General features: G+C 41.5%; 1 protein-coding gene and 1 non-coding gene across 2 annotated transcripts in view; both read left to right on the plus strand.

The window, feature by feature from the left end:
* The first annotated feature begins 11,539 nt into the window (after positions 1-11,539).
* LOC126455786 (synaptotagmin-15-like) overlaps positions 11,540-16,544 on the plus strand; it is a 139,770-nt gene continuing 134,765 nt past the window's right edge. Inside the window, exons 1-2 of the mRNA XM_050091547.1 lie at positions 11,540-11,618; positions 14,973-15,141. Coding sequence (XP_049947504.1) covers positions 11,540-11,618; positions 14,973-15,141 — 248 coding nt within the window. The remainder of the gene's footprint in view (positions 11,619-14,972; positions 15,142-16,544) is intronic.
* Trnat-ugu (transfer RNA threonine (anticodon UGU)) lies at positions 15,466-15,540 on the plus strand. Its single transcript has one exon. It is a non-coding gene; the product is annotated as a tRNA-Thr (tRNA).

A 16,544-nucleotide genomic window follows, 5' to 3' on the forward strand; every position in this document is an offset into this window, starting at 1 on the left:
GTATTTCCGATTGGCACAGCAGAGCTCCAGACGTTCTGAGGTAGCCGCATGCCGAAGGGAATTTTTAGAAATCCTTATTGTTGAGCATTGAGAAACTGAGTATCACTTCCATTTTTTTCGGTATTTTATCACCGTTTCCGTTTAGTCGTAATTAAGTGCAACTGTTTCCTTTAATGGAACACAGTCATGAAGTTCTACTGTGTTTCTTTTGTGTTACATTATTTATGTTAAGAATGATAAATATAGCAATATCCAGAGGACGTAGACTGTAAAGCATACTTTATATGATCTGTTATACGAGAAGAAGACAAGCGTTCAAAAAGCAAATAAAGAACTAAATGTTCAAAAATTGGGCCATATTCTTTTTGCCAACACACCAAAAGTAACTGATTGAAGACCGCTCACGTTTTTGCCATTTTTTGTATATATATTTTTTTGCTGGACACTCCTTTCATATATCTTTTCTCAGTTTTACTTGTAAAATTTTTATTTAATCTACTACTTATCGATTATTTATGTAGCTGTGGTTCGGCATTAATGACGCTTGTTGCTGAGCGCCCATTTCAAAGTTCACCATGAACAACAGCGATAACCGTAAATTAATACAGCAATAATTTAGTTAGGCAATGATTGGGAATGTCTATTAAATCAATTTTGTCGTGAAATACCTCTTCCTAACCAAACATTTCTTTGTGACTTGTATTCAGTAAAAGCTTTAACGTCCATTTCATTCGATTTACGTTGTAAGGGTACCGGTAAAAATTAAATTTTCTCTGCCACGTTCTCGGAGAAATATGTCAGACTAGTGTAGTCTAACAATAGGGCTTCACTCTTACGTATTATCCTCAAAATATGACAGAAGATAGCTGCGCATTTAGTTTAAACGTTCTGAAGGTAAACGTTGTTCTTTTTTAAAGCGCCTGGACAATGTAGACTTTTCAGTAGTTACTCTACCTGCAAAGTCTAGAAGTGGAAACGGAAGAGGACTTGATTCTCTAGCTAGATGAAACGAAACTAGACCAGCCAGTAACAAGCACCGAGCACCCTTGTGGCATTCTGGCAAGCGCGATTTGCATCTATTCGTGGGGTCAAACAGACCTCGTGCTCTTCGTACGTTAGCGGTTATATTTAGTGTATTTGAAACCGACATGGGGATTTTTTGATGGGCAAGGGAAAAGCGTACCTCTTGATTTAACTTGTTAAAAAAACATCACAAGTAGTGGAATATGTCACTACGACAATATAATAACTGGGAACGAAAAGCTATTACATAATACTGAGAAACAATTTTGGAGACGTAAGCTGAAAACTGTAGGATTTGAGATGACTAATTAACTCGGAGGAAGAAGGTGACCAGCGCCATGACACAGCACAGGTGAATTCTTTGAAACTCTGAAATTAATGATCGTATTTTCTGAATGAGTGAAAAACATCAGAACAACACCTCAGGAAGTAAATAATTTTGTCTTTCGAATCATGTTTATTATAACAGAATTAATTGCAACAGTGAATTACATGAACGTTGTACTTAACAATGAATATTTAAAACCTTACCAAAGTGGCTACAGTAATAATTAATAGGGTAAAAATACATTGGACTGTGAGTCCTTGTCTTAAAATGACCGACTAACTAAAGAAAAGAACTCACAGTCCAGTCTGTTTCACTCTGTTTTATTTTATGAGCGCCGCAAAAGTGTCGGAACACATTTAAGTGTTTTAACCTCATAAGATGAGTCTGAAAACTTGGTAACTGGAGAATTGTCTATCGAAATGCGTTGTTAAGATGTTTGAGGGACATAAAACCGCTGAATGCTACAAATTATTACTGCCAAATAACAAAAACCGTTAACTCACTTCCTGAAAATTGGTAATATTATAAAATCAGCTACAAATAGAAAAACAAACTCTGTAAGTTATTATGGTGAGATAAAATAGTTGGAAATTAGAATCTCATTACCTCAGTGGAAATTAAGACTTGAGCACAAATATTGACCTATGATCAAATTTATCGGTATTGCTATGTTATTTTTCCTGCAAGAGAAATGCAAAATGAATTGTTAGGGATCTACATCCTCACGGTAGGCTTTTTATTTTTTATGAATTATACTAGCTCACATATACGACATTGCCCTTGCTAGTTTGCCAATTTTGCATTAGAAACGGAAAAAAACAATGTTTGCAGTGAAGTATGGAAAAAGTTTGATTTCTATGTATTGTTAAATCACCTTTGAAATAATGAACAGTCATAGAATGAAATATGCAGAATGTAAAAATGTTTCTTTTTCTTTTTCTTTTGAGGTAGTATGGGACCAAACTGCTGAGGTCATCGGTCGCTAGGCCTTCTCACTACTTTACCTAACTTACGCTAAAGACAACACACACACCCATGCCTGAGGGAGGACTCGAACCGTGACAAGGCGCCTCAGACTGCACGGCTACCTCGCGCGGCACGTACAAATGTAGTATAAATACAGTATCTACAAAAGAAAAAAAAATGATCTCTGAAAGTTTCCGCCCGCTGGACGCAGATGCTTCGCGTGCCTACAGCGTAAGTTTGTTAACGTCTGTATGGTAACGCCACTTCATAGCTCTCTAGATTACTGCTGTTTTCGCCCACAGCCGCTGTTGAAAGCTATCAAAAGCGTTACCAGGTTTCAGGAATTGACTTAATTTGACTCGATTGTACGAGTATCTTTGTTGTACAGAATAAATGTGTTAAAACTTCAGGCAAGATGCGGCAATTTTTCAGACATCTCAGTGTTTACGATGTCATATCTCTTGAAACATGTGCCGTATAATGATGTATTTGTGCAGGTACATGCAAATGCATATATGAGTATTATCTAAAAAATATGTTGCGAATAGAGTTTGTTGAAAGCTGTCAAAAGCGCTACCAGGATTCAGGAACTGACTTAATTTGACTCGATTGTACGAGTATCTTTGTAGTACAGAATAAATGTGTTAGAATTTAAGGCATGATGCGGCAATTTTTCAGGCATCTTAGTGTTTACGACTTCATATCTCTTAAATTATGTGCCGTATAATGATGTATTTGTGTAGGTACATACAAATGCATATGTGGGTAGTATCTACAAAATATGTTGCGAATAGAGTTAGTAGCAAAGAAGTAGTAAATTTCAACCTCGAGCATGACGTGGCCGTTTGCCACGCACGAGAGTGTTTATGACGTCACCTCTCGTGCTTACATGGCATGTTTTTGTAGGTTCATTTAACGGCATATGTGGATACTGCCTTCGAAATTTTTTGCTAAATGAGTTAGTAGCGCAGAAGTGAGAAATTTAATCACATTCATGATGTGGCAGATTTTCGTGCATCTCGTTGTTTATGAAGTTATATCACCGAAGTATGATAGGTAGACGGTTCTAACTCCCATAGCGGTTGTTGCCTGACAGTGAGGGATATGTGTACCAAGTTGTCTTGAATTCGGTCCAGTGTTTTAGGATGAAATACGTAATATACACAAAAACACACACATCCATCTTCATAATATGTATCGCTGATAGTCTTTTTACCTCACGACAGCAGCGATAGTAACATGTTTTAACCGGTGCGGCACGGCGACTGAATAGAAGGTCCAAATCTACTTCAGTAGAAGATGATGTATCTGGCCACCTCTCAAATCTACATGGCTCATACAGTTGTTTTACTAGACTTTCTCATGCGTACCGCTGTTTTAGTTAGAGAAAATTTCACTACAGTGTACACTCATGAAGGATGACTAGTACCTAATTAAATTTATCTCATCAGTGTAGAGGCGCTGTTGAATATCAAGAGAAGAAAAAAAGATCTGTATCTGTAAAACTCTGTACCCGTTTCCCCATATGGCGTGCTAAGTTACCGCATGGCTACACTGCTGTCACGGTGTCGTTCACGTGATGAAATTTCGCTTCTGCCTGTAGCTGTGTATGAATAATTCACGTAGGCCGAAGGCATAAATGCAAAGCGTAGCTCGTTCGGCGGCGTCAAGAATTCCCTTTGAGGCGCTGGCTGAGTTGCCTGCTAAAGTCTCCCCCCCCCCCCCCCCCCTCCGACCGTCCCCGCCCACTTCCTCCCATGTCCAATCCATTTTCTGCTCCACCTGCTGCCGCTAGTGTTAGCCCGTCTGCCAACTTCTGCCGCTCTTCTACCACTTGTAAATCTCCAAAGCAAACGGAAAAAAAGGAGAATCGAGACTTTGCTGTGGAATGAGTCCCAACTTTATTTATGGTGGTATTTACAGAATTTGCGGTTCCACTTTGGAAATTAATGTCACCGTCAGTGTTCTCTCGACCACAGATTTCTCCACGAACGGCATTCTCCCGAAAATTCGCTTCTCTGATTTTTTTTTTCTTTTTTTGTTTCTGAAAGCTGTGCCTTGAATACCTTACTCGAAACAGATTGGGGCACCTCCTATCAAAAGTTAATGTTCTTCTAGACTGGGTCTACGAAACGACGGCAATTACTTGTTCTTACGCACCTTCAGAAAGACTCGAGTGCAATGTACTGAAACGGGACAGCTAACGTGGTGCTGGGAGCGATAAGTTGCAAGGAAATAAAATTTGACATTGGTGGCAGAAAAGATATTTATTGAAAACAGGGGTTCAGATTAATTACCATAAATATTCAGATATTCCACTTGCTTTTTGTTACAAAACGTTTGCTTTCGGCAGCAGAATGAGTGGCTCTTACAACTCAAAGGATTAAAAAAATTGGAAGACTGATAATACTAGTTCGTGAGGAATAGTAATTTAGCCAAATGACTTCTCTATTAAAACAGTCTTTAAGTAAATGAATAACAATTTAAAAACATTGAGGTATCAACAACAGGAGTCACATAAAGTGAAATTTAATTAGTTGTAGTCTGCGGTGCCCCTGCTTCAGTCTGCCCAAATCCACCAGCGTGAGCCGTCAGTGTAAAACTATAAGAACTAGTGGGTGCAATACAAATTATAATTTCGATTAAGATATGGGTGCCAAGCTATTGCATGAACACATGTGTTCAAGATATTGCAGTTCATACAAAGTCCAAAATACACATTCAAGAATACCTTTTCAATAATCATAAACTTCAAGCAAAAGCCCATATTATACCTCAAAGAAATTTAAAAAATTACAGTTATTGGGAAACTAAAATTTATACTCAAATAATTGATTTTCGATCTAAAGACTATTTAAACAAATGAACAACAGATTTAAAAAACGTATGAATGACTTAGAACCCGAAAGACTCAACTCGTTTACTTTTAACAAAACCGCTTCAACTTGCCCAGCAAACGAAAATATGGCCAACACATACCATTTCAGTGGGCTCAAAAAAAAAAAAAAAAAAAAAAAAAACCAAACTACAAAAGGAAATGTGTGCTTGCCTGTGCCCTGTACGTATGTGGCTGACTTTCGTTAAATACATATCTGCCAAAAGGCAAGTGCTACAGTTGCCACTCGGTAAAAAACCCAATAAAGACGCTAGTGGCACTCATCTGTTGGAAATGGGTAGGCTTAACCACTGAATACAAACACGGCAGGGCACTATGTAAGACGCTCACCAAACAAATCTGTATGTGTACATTATACGTCGACGTATGTGAAATTTGTGTACATCCCTACTTTTACCACTTTCATCTCATACATTTATGTAATATTTTGTATTTACGAAATATAATAACCACTACTTAATTTCAAGGAGTGTGTGTCTCTCTTTTGCCTCCTCTCGGAGACCACGTATCTGACAAAAGACAAATTTTACAATGGAGGTAAAAAATATAACTTTTTAATAACAATTTTAATTACTTTCCTTTTTTATTTAAAGCATAATCATTTATTACTCTCAGGTTGTGCATTCTCTTTTTTGCATCTTTTGTTATAACATATTTTTTTTTTTAACTTACAAGTTTTTTTGAGCCAGGACTTTTTCTGACATCTATCAGATACGAGGTCTCAGGTCTTAACCTTCCATATATGAAAAACTTTTTTAATATTACTTTTCAAATTTTACCAGATTTTAATATTTTATTCTATTACTATATTTAATAAGTACAAGACAATGGGTTGCTATAGTTCTGTATTTAAATAGGTATACATAAGACTTACTGAAGAACTGTATTTGAAATTGTCCTCATTGATGATGAGATGTGCTCAAAATTTAATGAGGAGCTGTACACAAATGGGTGGTCCAATAAATTCACTTTTGGTTTCATCGAATGCAGAATTTATCCCTCCATATCTTTTTTACGAACGACATTATTGTCAGGTGAGTTAGTTTCAACATTACCAAAAAAACGGAGGTTAAAACGAAACTTTTTATTAACATGTAAAATTAGTTCTATTTTGAAGAGCATTAGTATGGAAACGGGTAGTCCAAAAAATATTCGAATGGTCTCATTCAATGCAAAATTGCATGCCCTACAATTTTTGTTTCCACTACGTTTTCGATATTGTGAGTCGTTTACGAAATATAATCCCAAAACCCAAAAAATACCCCTTTTTCGGGTACATTTATGCCCCCTCCCCCCCCCCCCCCCCCACTTTTCCACAACTCCGCTGAGGGGGAAAACCTAGGATAGTCATACTGGGCCACAAATGAAGCCATTAAAACAAAACAAAAATTGTAGCAATTATTTCCGATTTGTCTAATTTTTAGGTTTAACCCTATTGGACTATTGTATTGTTCTGGCGCTGTCAGGGTTCGCGAGAGCGATATTCAGTGCTGTGGTCGTTTCTGTAGCTGTCTTCCCCTTATTTTTCGTCACAATCCTCTTCCAAGCGCGCCTGTCATGACCACTCAACACACACATCCATCTCCTCATTTATCCGCTTTCCCTATGTGCAGTATAAATCGATACACTGCCTCTCGAAGCACCAAACACTTCGGTTGCCTTGGGTACGGAAGCGCCCACCATAAGAGCGCCATCAATTTTTCCACTTTAGTATTCACTTACCTCGGAGATAAAGCAATCAATACGATACAAAACACTGTTCTTACCACGAGTGATACTTGTAACGTATTGAGGGGATTGCACATCAGCCTCACACACAACAGCACAACGTGCAAGCATTCAATCTCTCATTATACAACACAAACATGGCTCCAAATTTAACGCAGATACATTGCAATCACCTACATTCCATAGCTAAAATTACAGCATATCAAGGAAAGGGTTCGTTGTGCATGAAGGAAGAAAACCATTTCCAATTTGGTTGCTGAACCTACCTCTCTTCGATTTCCAGTAGTCAGTCACAACAAGTAACCCAAGATATTAATAATATTTATTGTCTTTCTATTTCGTTGACATTCTATCTAGGGAAAGCAATCGTTCTAGCAAGCTAAATGTTCGCTTATCTGCGTACTGAAACGATGGACTGCAGTCCAAGAACCGTACAGACCCTGCAGCATATCAGATATAATTTCATAATCAGAAGTGTAGGAGAGGACCCCTGTGAATTCCGTCTGTGTATACCTCCGAAGAGTCACTTCTTAATTACGCTCCTTTGTGTTTTCGCTCTCCTAGCGGACAGTTTAGAGCATCTGCTTCTGCTCTCTTATACTGATGGCGCCTCCATCTGTCTCTCTTACAAGACTGCCATCGTCTCTGCTGTTCAGCTTATAAAATGTTTTAACTTTTGGCTACTCACCCCCTTACTCCGTCCGACTAGGATGTGTAATAAGTACATCCACTCTGAAGGGTCTCACATTAGACCGGATCTGCAGTGAACACAGATACTTACTCCAACGAATGACTTATCGTCGTTGACGAATTACATCCTCCGTTCTGCCCACAGCCCCACTTTCGCCATCCTGTACAACAACCAAAAATGCTCTTTCGAACACCGAGCCAGGACGCCATCGGGGGTGTTACAATTGTCAGAGCCCAGCAGGCTCAACATAAAGCCTTCGCGAAACTCGTACAGTTAGGCAGATTAAAAGAATTCATCGTAGATTAAAATAGCGTAGAGGTAGTTTTGGGATTTCTGTATAATCGTTGCTTTGAAGCGTCCTTCGTTCAGTGGAAGCTCCTTACAAGGTTATTATAGATGACGGAAATGATTTTAAAAATTCATTCACCGGTTGCATGTGCGGTTTAAAGCTTCAGGATGAATCTGCAAGGGGAAATCAGCTTGCAGTGAGTGAAGGGACTGTTGACCGTGAGCGGGCGTGTTTAGCAGGTAGCCCCCTGAAGTCGACGAATGGCGCAAAACAAAAAGAGCTGAACAAACCACAACCGAACGTATGGAAGATCCTAAGGAAAGGATTGATCCTGAAGTCTTACGGTTTGCAATTACTAGAATCTCTGACTCCCGATGACAATGTCAGATGCTTTGAATTTCCGACACATCTGAAACAGCTTATGTATGTGAATGGATTTTCTTACAAGGGAACCTCCCCATCGCACCCCCCTAAGATTTAGTTGCAAGTTGGCACAGTGGATACGCCTTGAAAAACTGAACACAGATCAACCAAGAAAACAGGAAGAAGTTGTGTGGAATTATGAAAAAAATAAGCAAAACATACAAACTGAGCAGTCTATGCAACATAGGCAACACAAAAACACTATGAGATCAGGAGCGCCGTGGTCCCGTGGTTAGCGTGAGCAGCTGTGGAACAGGAGGTCCTCGGTTCAAGTCTCCCTCGAGTGAAGATTTTAATTTCTTTATTTTCGCAGTTATGATCTGTCCGTTCGTTCATTGACGTCCCTTTTCACTGTTATAAGTTTAGTGTCTGTGTTTTGCGACCGCACCGCAAAACCGTGCGATTAGTGGACGAAAGGACGTGCCTCTCCAATGGGAACCAAAAACATTTGATCGCAAGGTCATAGGTCAACCGATTCCTCCACAGGAAAACACGTCTGATATATTCTATACGACACTGGTGACGGCATGAGCGTCACATGACAGGAATATGTTGTTGACCCACCTAACTTGTACACTTGGCGAATGGGTAAAAAGATTCTTCTACCTTGCCCGATTTAGGTTTCCTTGTGGATGTGATAATCACTACCAAAAAAACGATGAAAACATAAGAGTTTGTCACATAAACTGCAACAAATGAATGCAACAGTTTCACAGTCGCACAGTTTTCCCTGTGCTCTGTCAAAACATATGTTTTTAACGTTTTCAAATGTTTCCGTGTGTAGACCGTCAAATCCTTCATATGTCCAAGCAAATCTGAACATGGCCTGGAATTTTGGAGAGCGAAATTGATTATGTGTGAGTGCCTGAACTTTGATAATTGTCTGAAAATAAAAAAATTAAACTTACAACTCGAAGGAAGACTTGAACCTAGGACCTCTCATTCCGCAGCTGCTCACGCTAACCACGAGACTACTGTGCTCTTTTTTTATTTTTTTTATTTTTATTTTTTTTTTAATCTCATTTTGTTCGCTTTTGTTCGTTGCATCTGCTCAGGGCGGACGTCTTAAGACACCCGTTTAAGTTCGTTGTTGATCGATTAACTGAGTTTTTTTTTTTATTACAGAGGGCAGCTAACCCTCTGACCGAACACGCTGAGCTACCGTGCCGGCTGCTCTTGTGCTCAGACTATCTTTGATGTTGCCTATCTTCAGCATGAACTACTCAGTTTGTATATTTTGCTTATTTTTTTCATAGTTCCACAAAACTTCTTCCTGTTTTCGCGATTGATCTGTGTTCAGTTTTTCAAGGCCTACCCACTGTGCCAATTTATAACTAAATCTGAGGGGGGTGCGATGGGGAGGTTCCCATGTTAGAAACTCTTCATCAGTTATGAAGCACCATCTGGGGCACAGGGAATCACCGCGCTATGATGCAGCACATTCGAGATTCACCAAAAGTTCATGTGTTCTGTGAAATCTCAAGGTTTAAAGTTTAGAGCCCCTCTTTCTTCTGACAAAAGACCGTTGCATGACAGGTATATCTGGACATGCTGTAAAGCTGATGTTGCAACTGGAGACCTACAGTACGTACTTCATCTAGCAACAAGTAACTCTCCACGTCACTTCCGGCAAGATGTTCGTGAATTCTTATACAGGAATTTGAGAAACAGAAGGACTGGTCGTGGTGGGATTGATGATCAGCCAATCGTCTCAGCGGCTCCACGCTCTCCCAACCTAACCCTGCACTTCTTCTCGTGAGGGCCTGTGCGAAAGATTTACAGTTTACTCCTGGTCTGCCAAAATACCTACCAGAACTCCGACCGCGTCCCGACAGTGCTTCTGAAACAGATTAATAGGGACGTGCAGCACCGAACGTGGTAAGAAGTTGTTTACTGAATTTATATCCTTAGAATCACTAGGGCAAGAGGGGGAGGGGGAGAGGGACACGCATGAACCACTTGTAATATGTCAAAAAAATTTTGAATTTTTTTATGTGTATGGAAAGCTCTGGAGCAATATGTCAAATGGTATAGCTACAGGAAACCTGTGAAATCGCTTCACTCATTTATAGTAACCCTGTACTTACAGGACGGCGTGTCCTGTGTCACGCCTCATTTGCGGAAAGTAGTTGCATCAAGGGTGATCTAAATGCTGTAACAGGTGAGCAATTAATTTGGAAGGCCACCTCGAAAGATTCCGTGCACACTGGAGGGAGGGGGGGGGGGGGGGAAGGGAGGTAATGTAACACCGAAATCGCTTACGTCCGGTTCGAGGGCAGAACACGTGGCCTTGGGGGAAATGGGCGTCTTCTTTCCGCCGCAGACAAAAGGGCCACGCAGCTCTCGGGCTGAAGAGGCCCTCGAGAAATTTTGCACACGGAGGGAAAGCGTCTGCCGTAGAGACAATGGCGGCAGCCCCGCGGTCGGGAAACGGGAGTGAGTGAAGGGGTGGGGGTGGGAGTGGAGGGGGCAGCGCTCGTTACTTGGTGGCCTTTGTCTGCCCCGGCATGGGCCAGCAGCGTCTGCTGCACATTGACCACTCTGGGGCGGTCAAGTGTCTGCACAACGGCTCACACTTGCTCCAGATATCTTGCTGAAGGAGCGGAGCAAGGGCTATTTTAAACTGCAGCGCACGAATACCCTCTGCCAACTTTGCATGTTAGAACACACAACCGTCACCTTGCTAGGAACAATGGATTTAATTTGGATAGGGAGTGAGTCGAACTGAGATTGGATGACAAAAACGGGAACGTAAATTCATCTACCCTGTCAAGGAGCTATGGCAGTGCCTGGCATGCCAATCTGTTGGCAGCCCGTGCTCGGATGTTTTCAGTGGATGAGAGATGTTAAGAACGTGATAGCCTCTGTGTAAATTTAATTCACGGCAGCACTTGGAACATGCGGTCTGGTGTTATATTCTTGACAGATAAGGTCTCGGAGTGGTCAATGTTGTGCACCCATACCATCACCATAGCTGCTCAGACAACGTAGCTTCTGCTATGACGCGGTATCCACAACCAGGACGTAGTGCCACTCCTATGTTCAGAGTTGTTGCGCGATTCTTTGTGTTGCCACGTCATGTAGGCCGTAGCAATGTCCCTGAAAGACCTACATGCTCCAGATGTCATCATATTGGCCATGAGGATATTTTTCTTGCTTGAAAATAAGACTTTTTCCTGAGTAAAAGGTAGCGAAATGGCTTTACGGAAACGCGGCCTGTCATTTGGTTATCTTTTGGATGGAGGACTGGGCAAAAAGGGCTTCAACACCACTCGTGAAACAAATTAATTTTAAATACACTTTACAACAATGACCAATTTCTTTGACAAATACATACATGTTAACAATACATTGACAAATATCAACTGATGTCAAACGGAGTAAGTTTCCGTTACGACGCTACTGGCTAATCAGGAAGCTTCACGTGCAAGACTGATCAAGAAACTGAGACACCATTAAATTATAAAACACAGACGTAAGACAGCATTAAAGGGGGTGTGATAACTGATCGAATTTACTCATAACGTACTTATCTCTAAAAATAATTAAATATAAACTGAAAGCAGTGGACTCCCAGTAATTTATATTGCCGCACGTGTATTTGAAACGGCAAACATAAGGTTCACCTCAAGCTAATTACAAAACAAAAAAAAAAAAAAAACAAAAAATTTCAAATGGACACGCTCCAAAATTTGACATTAAAGCGTCCGAGATTTAACAAGAGTATATGTGCCTGAACAAGAACTGGAAGTTTAACGATTGACAAGAAATTTAGAAGAATAGGGTAAAGAAGGGTGACAAAACTTTCCACTGCTTGTCTGATGCCTTCTATAGTGCTGCTTCCTACCGAGAAGTGGCCACATTAACTGTAATCGACACCATTAGTGCGGACATTGACGTTGAGAAACAAAGCGTTTTCCGTTATCTTTCTGTGAGAATATTTAGGGTTTTCAATCATTCGATGTAAGTTCATTTGCTTCGCTTTTATGTAGAGCAATAGGTTTCTGCGATATCATGGTTCACGCAATTCCTTTTGGCTTACAAATATAAGTCACTGTCCCCTTTCTTTTTTGTTGTGCTGTTCGCACGTGAGCCACTAATACAGGCACCCTCTAAAATTTCGAGAACATTTGAAAACATTTGAGGGTATTCGAGAATATTCCAGAACATTCTAGAGTATGCGGGAGCATTCCACAACATTCCAGAATGTTCCGGAATGTTCCACAATGATCCAGGATGTTTTGGATGTTTAGGAATAGTCTGGAATATTTGGGAAGATTCCAGAATGTTCGGGAACACCCCGGATAATCGTGTAACATTCTGGTACACTCTCGAATGTTGTGGAATGTTCTGAAACATTGTGGACCATTCGAAGCCTTTTTGGTATATTCTGGAAATCGACACTGATGGGGCTACCCGTTGATAGGGGTATATAAAACGGGACCTGTCGTGGATTCGAACTTCAGTTTCTTATCAGTGATGAAGGGAGGGACCAAAAAGTAGTGCAGTGAGTGAATATAAATAAACAGTGAAGTGTGAGTAGTCAAAGTGATACAGTGACTGAATATAAGTCGACAATAAAGTGTGAAAAGTGTGAAAGGTGCACTTAGTGTATTTGTTAGTAAAAAGTTGATTTGATTTAATTTTTATACAATGCACACATACAGAAATAGAAGAAAAGGATGAACAGTTTTCTTGTGAACGTCATTGATTTTCTGCGGTGGGTCTCGACATCAATTTCAGTTCTGTACATCTAGGTGTGCTGCATCAATGATGAGCATAAGACTTGGTGAGGAAATTATAAACGGAGTGGAAACTTAAAAATTCTTAGATGCTCATATTAATGAAAATTTAAACTGGAACCTGAAACGAACTCATTAGCCACATTTTCACTTAGAATCATTGCACATCTAGAAGAGAGACAAATCAGTAAATAGACATATTTTGCATATTTTCATTTAATAATGCCACATGGTTAATGTATTGGGGTAACTCATCTTTAAGAAATAAAATCTTCATTGCTCGTAAACGTGCTATTAGAACATTATCTGGTGCTGACCCACAATCATCTTATAAACATTGTTTAAGGAGCAGCGTATTCACTGTTTCGCGATATATTTATTCACTCGTGAAGTTTGGTGTATAGTTCACTGCAATCCGAAAGAAACAATGATGTTCATAATTATTACAACTGAAGGGAAAATGACATTGAATATTGCATACTAAAGTTGTTTCTAGCACGATAAGAGGTGCACAATGCTGTAACTGTAAAATTTTTCGTAAATTACCCAGTGATATAAAAAGTCTCGCAGACACCAAAGTAAAATTTAAAAACAAACAAAAATTTTTTCCTTGATAACTCCTTATACTCCATAGAAGAATTACTATTGTTGTTGTAGAGTCTTGTACTGCGAGGAAGCAAGAGAGAGGATGTTGTTCTAAGTGGCCAGTATCCTCTTTTTAGAACACAGAGACACACGTGGAATAATATTAGTAATCTTGCTATTACAAACTTTAGTCTTGCTATAGTCACTAATCTGGTCCCTATAAAGTGTCTTAGTCTGTGATGTTAACTGAACCTACTCTGTGATGAATTGACTGACGCCAAAGTGGAAGAGTGAGTCAGTGAGGCGTTCCTGTCAGCGGCAGTGAGCTGAATACGTGCTGTCGAGAGGACGTTGCGGCGTGTTGTTTGCAGGTGTGTCTTTGGCCTCTCCAGTGATTAGGGTGCTTGATACAGCGCCTACTAATGTTACATCACCTGAATAGTTTCAACATCACATTACCGCTATCCTCAGGCTCCACCACAGCTAAAAGAGTGCTTTCCCTGGCGCATTTACTTTAAGATCCTTGTTCGTTGCACATGCGGGCTAGCTTCCATCACCGTGACGTGTCCAATGTCATGAGTGATTTCCTTGGCGCATTTACTGTAAGACCCAGGACACTGTAGACCCCTGATGAAAGCTAGCCCACGTGTGCTAGCAACAAGGATCTCACAGTAAATGCGCCAAGGGAATCAAATACTCTTTTGGCAGTGGTGGGGCCTGAGGATGGCAAAAATGTGCCGCCAAAACTAGTCATGTGATGGAATAAAGGCATACTCAAAATACACCTGTGGTGGTACTTATTCTCACATTCATCATCTGAAGTCCCTCGTCCATGCAATATCCATAAATTACACAGTGTCTTTGTTCCACAATACTTAAAATTTATTAAAACACTAAAAACCCGCCTCGACTACGAAAAAAGCAGCTAGTGATAACCTAGGTTTCGGCGTAGATAACTACACCGTCTTCAGAACAACAATAAAACCCACAAGTGCGTAAGAAGATCTTTGTCAATGATTAAAAGAACACCATAGCTATACATTTATAAACGAAAAAGAAAAGGAAAACATAAACAGTACATATGTACAAAATCAAAACCACTACTTAAGTTAATGGTGTACGCTCCACCTCATACCGGCCAATGTTCCATGGGCCATGGCCTGTTTATGGCTCAGATCCATCTGAACCATTTTTCTTACCGAGTCGCCTGCTTGCAGCGCGATGTAAACAGCCCCTGCAGCTGAGTGTGCAGCGCGGACAGTGTGTGTGTGTACGTAAGTTGTGTCCGGTACTGTGCGCAGGCGAGGTGGCGGTGCCGGTGGCGGCGGCGGCGGCCAGCGTGTTGGTGGTGCTGTCGCTGGTGGCCACCGTGCTGCTCATCCGGAGGCGCAGGAAGGCGCTCGACCGCGACGCCGCGGGGCCCAGCATCGTCGTCTACCCCTCGCACCACGGGTCCGCGCCGCAGTTCCTGTGAGTACTCCGCGGCACACTCCCAGGGCGCGAGCGCAGCTTTCTGTTCGCAATACAGTCTCTAAAAGGTAAAATACTTCCTGTGGAAATCTCTTGGAACTTATCGAAGGTCTCTGGCATTCGAAGGTAGTATCTGTTCCCGAGAGAACAGATACCACTGGTGACCGTGCAGCTTCTCTAGAATGAAGTGATAATTAAATCGACACCCAAGCTTCAAACATCAAGCTTCATACGTCAATAATGTAGTGGTGTGGACGTGTTGGAAGTGTGGGTCTCACGCGGAGCGTGAAAGGGCTAAGTCGCTGCAGGCGGTGTAGCCTCTGTGCCCTCGGTGGCTCAGTTCGGTAGAGTGTCTGCCGTGTAAGCAGGAGATCCCGGGTTCGAGTCCCGGTCGGGGCACACATTTTCAACACGTCCCCAATGATGTATATCAACGCCTGTTTGCAGCTAGGGTGTCGGTTTCTTTATCAGTTCATGCTAGAGAAGCTGCACGGTCACAAATGGTATCTGTTCTCTCGGGAACAGATACTACCTTCATAAATTGTGAATCTGTTAGATGACGATAACTTTGGCTGCTTGAATGGTAAAGACACCAGGGGGCTTAATACTGGGGGCAAGAAATGGAAATGGAAATGTCGTGTGGCTAGGGCCTCCCGTCGGGTAGACCGTTCGCCTGGTGCAGGTCTTTCGATTTGACGCCACTTCGGCGACCTGCGCGTCGATGGGGATGAAATGATGATGATTACGACAACACAACACCCAGTCCCAGAGCGGAGAAAATTTCCGACCCAGCCGGGAATCGAACCCGGGCCCTTAGGCTTGACAGTCTGTCACGCTGACCACTCAGCTACCGGGCTGGACTGGGGGCACGAATTAGGACAAACCAAGGCCCATTCATAGGATCTGTCGGCACAGAAAACAGAAATCCAAAATTAAATGATCCAATGTCTTCGAAAATCTGAGAAAAATTAGCATAAGCCATAGGGAAAGTAGCGTGAAATTCACTGTTCTGTCATATTAATGAGGCCACATGTCAAAAACCTGAATAACCAACTTTTGCAGCGAGAGTGTAGAAAGAGAGTCAGTGAGGCTGTGGAATGTACCGACAGGGACGTGGAGCCATGACGACTCCAGTTCCGTCGCCAGCTGCGCTAGGTTTGTCGGTTGAGGATCAATGGCGCGAACAGCCCGATCGAGGTGGTCCCACAGATTCTCGGCAGAGCTGGAATTCGGGCAAGAGTAGTACGACCAATTCATTCTCGTGCTCTACGAACCACACACGTACACTGCGAGTTGTGATTCGCTGCATTGCTCTGATGGTAGATACCATCGCGCCGAGAGAAAACGAACTGCATGTAGCAATGGACACGGTCCTCAAGGATAGATGCGTATTTGTGTCGACC

This window comes from Schistocerca serialis, chromosome 2 (assembly GCF_023864345.2).
Source record: "Schistocerca serialis cubense isolate TAMUIC-IGC-003099 chromosome 2, iqSchSeri2.2, whole genome shotgun sequence".
Classification (NCBI taxonomy): Eukaryota; Metazoa; Arthropoda; class Insecta; order Orthoptera; family Acrididae; genus Schistocerca; species Schistocerca serialis.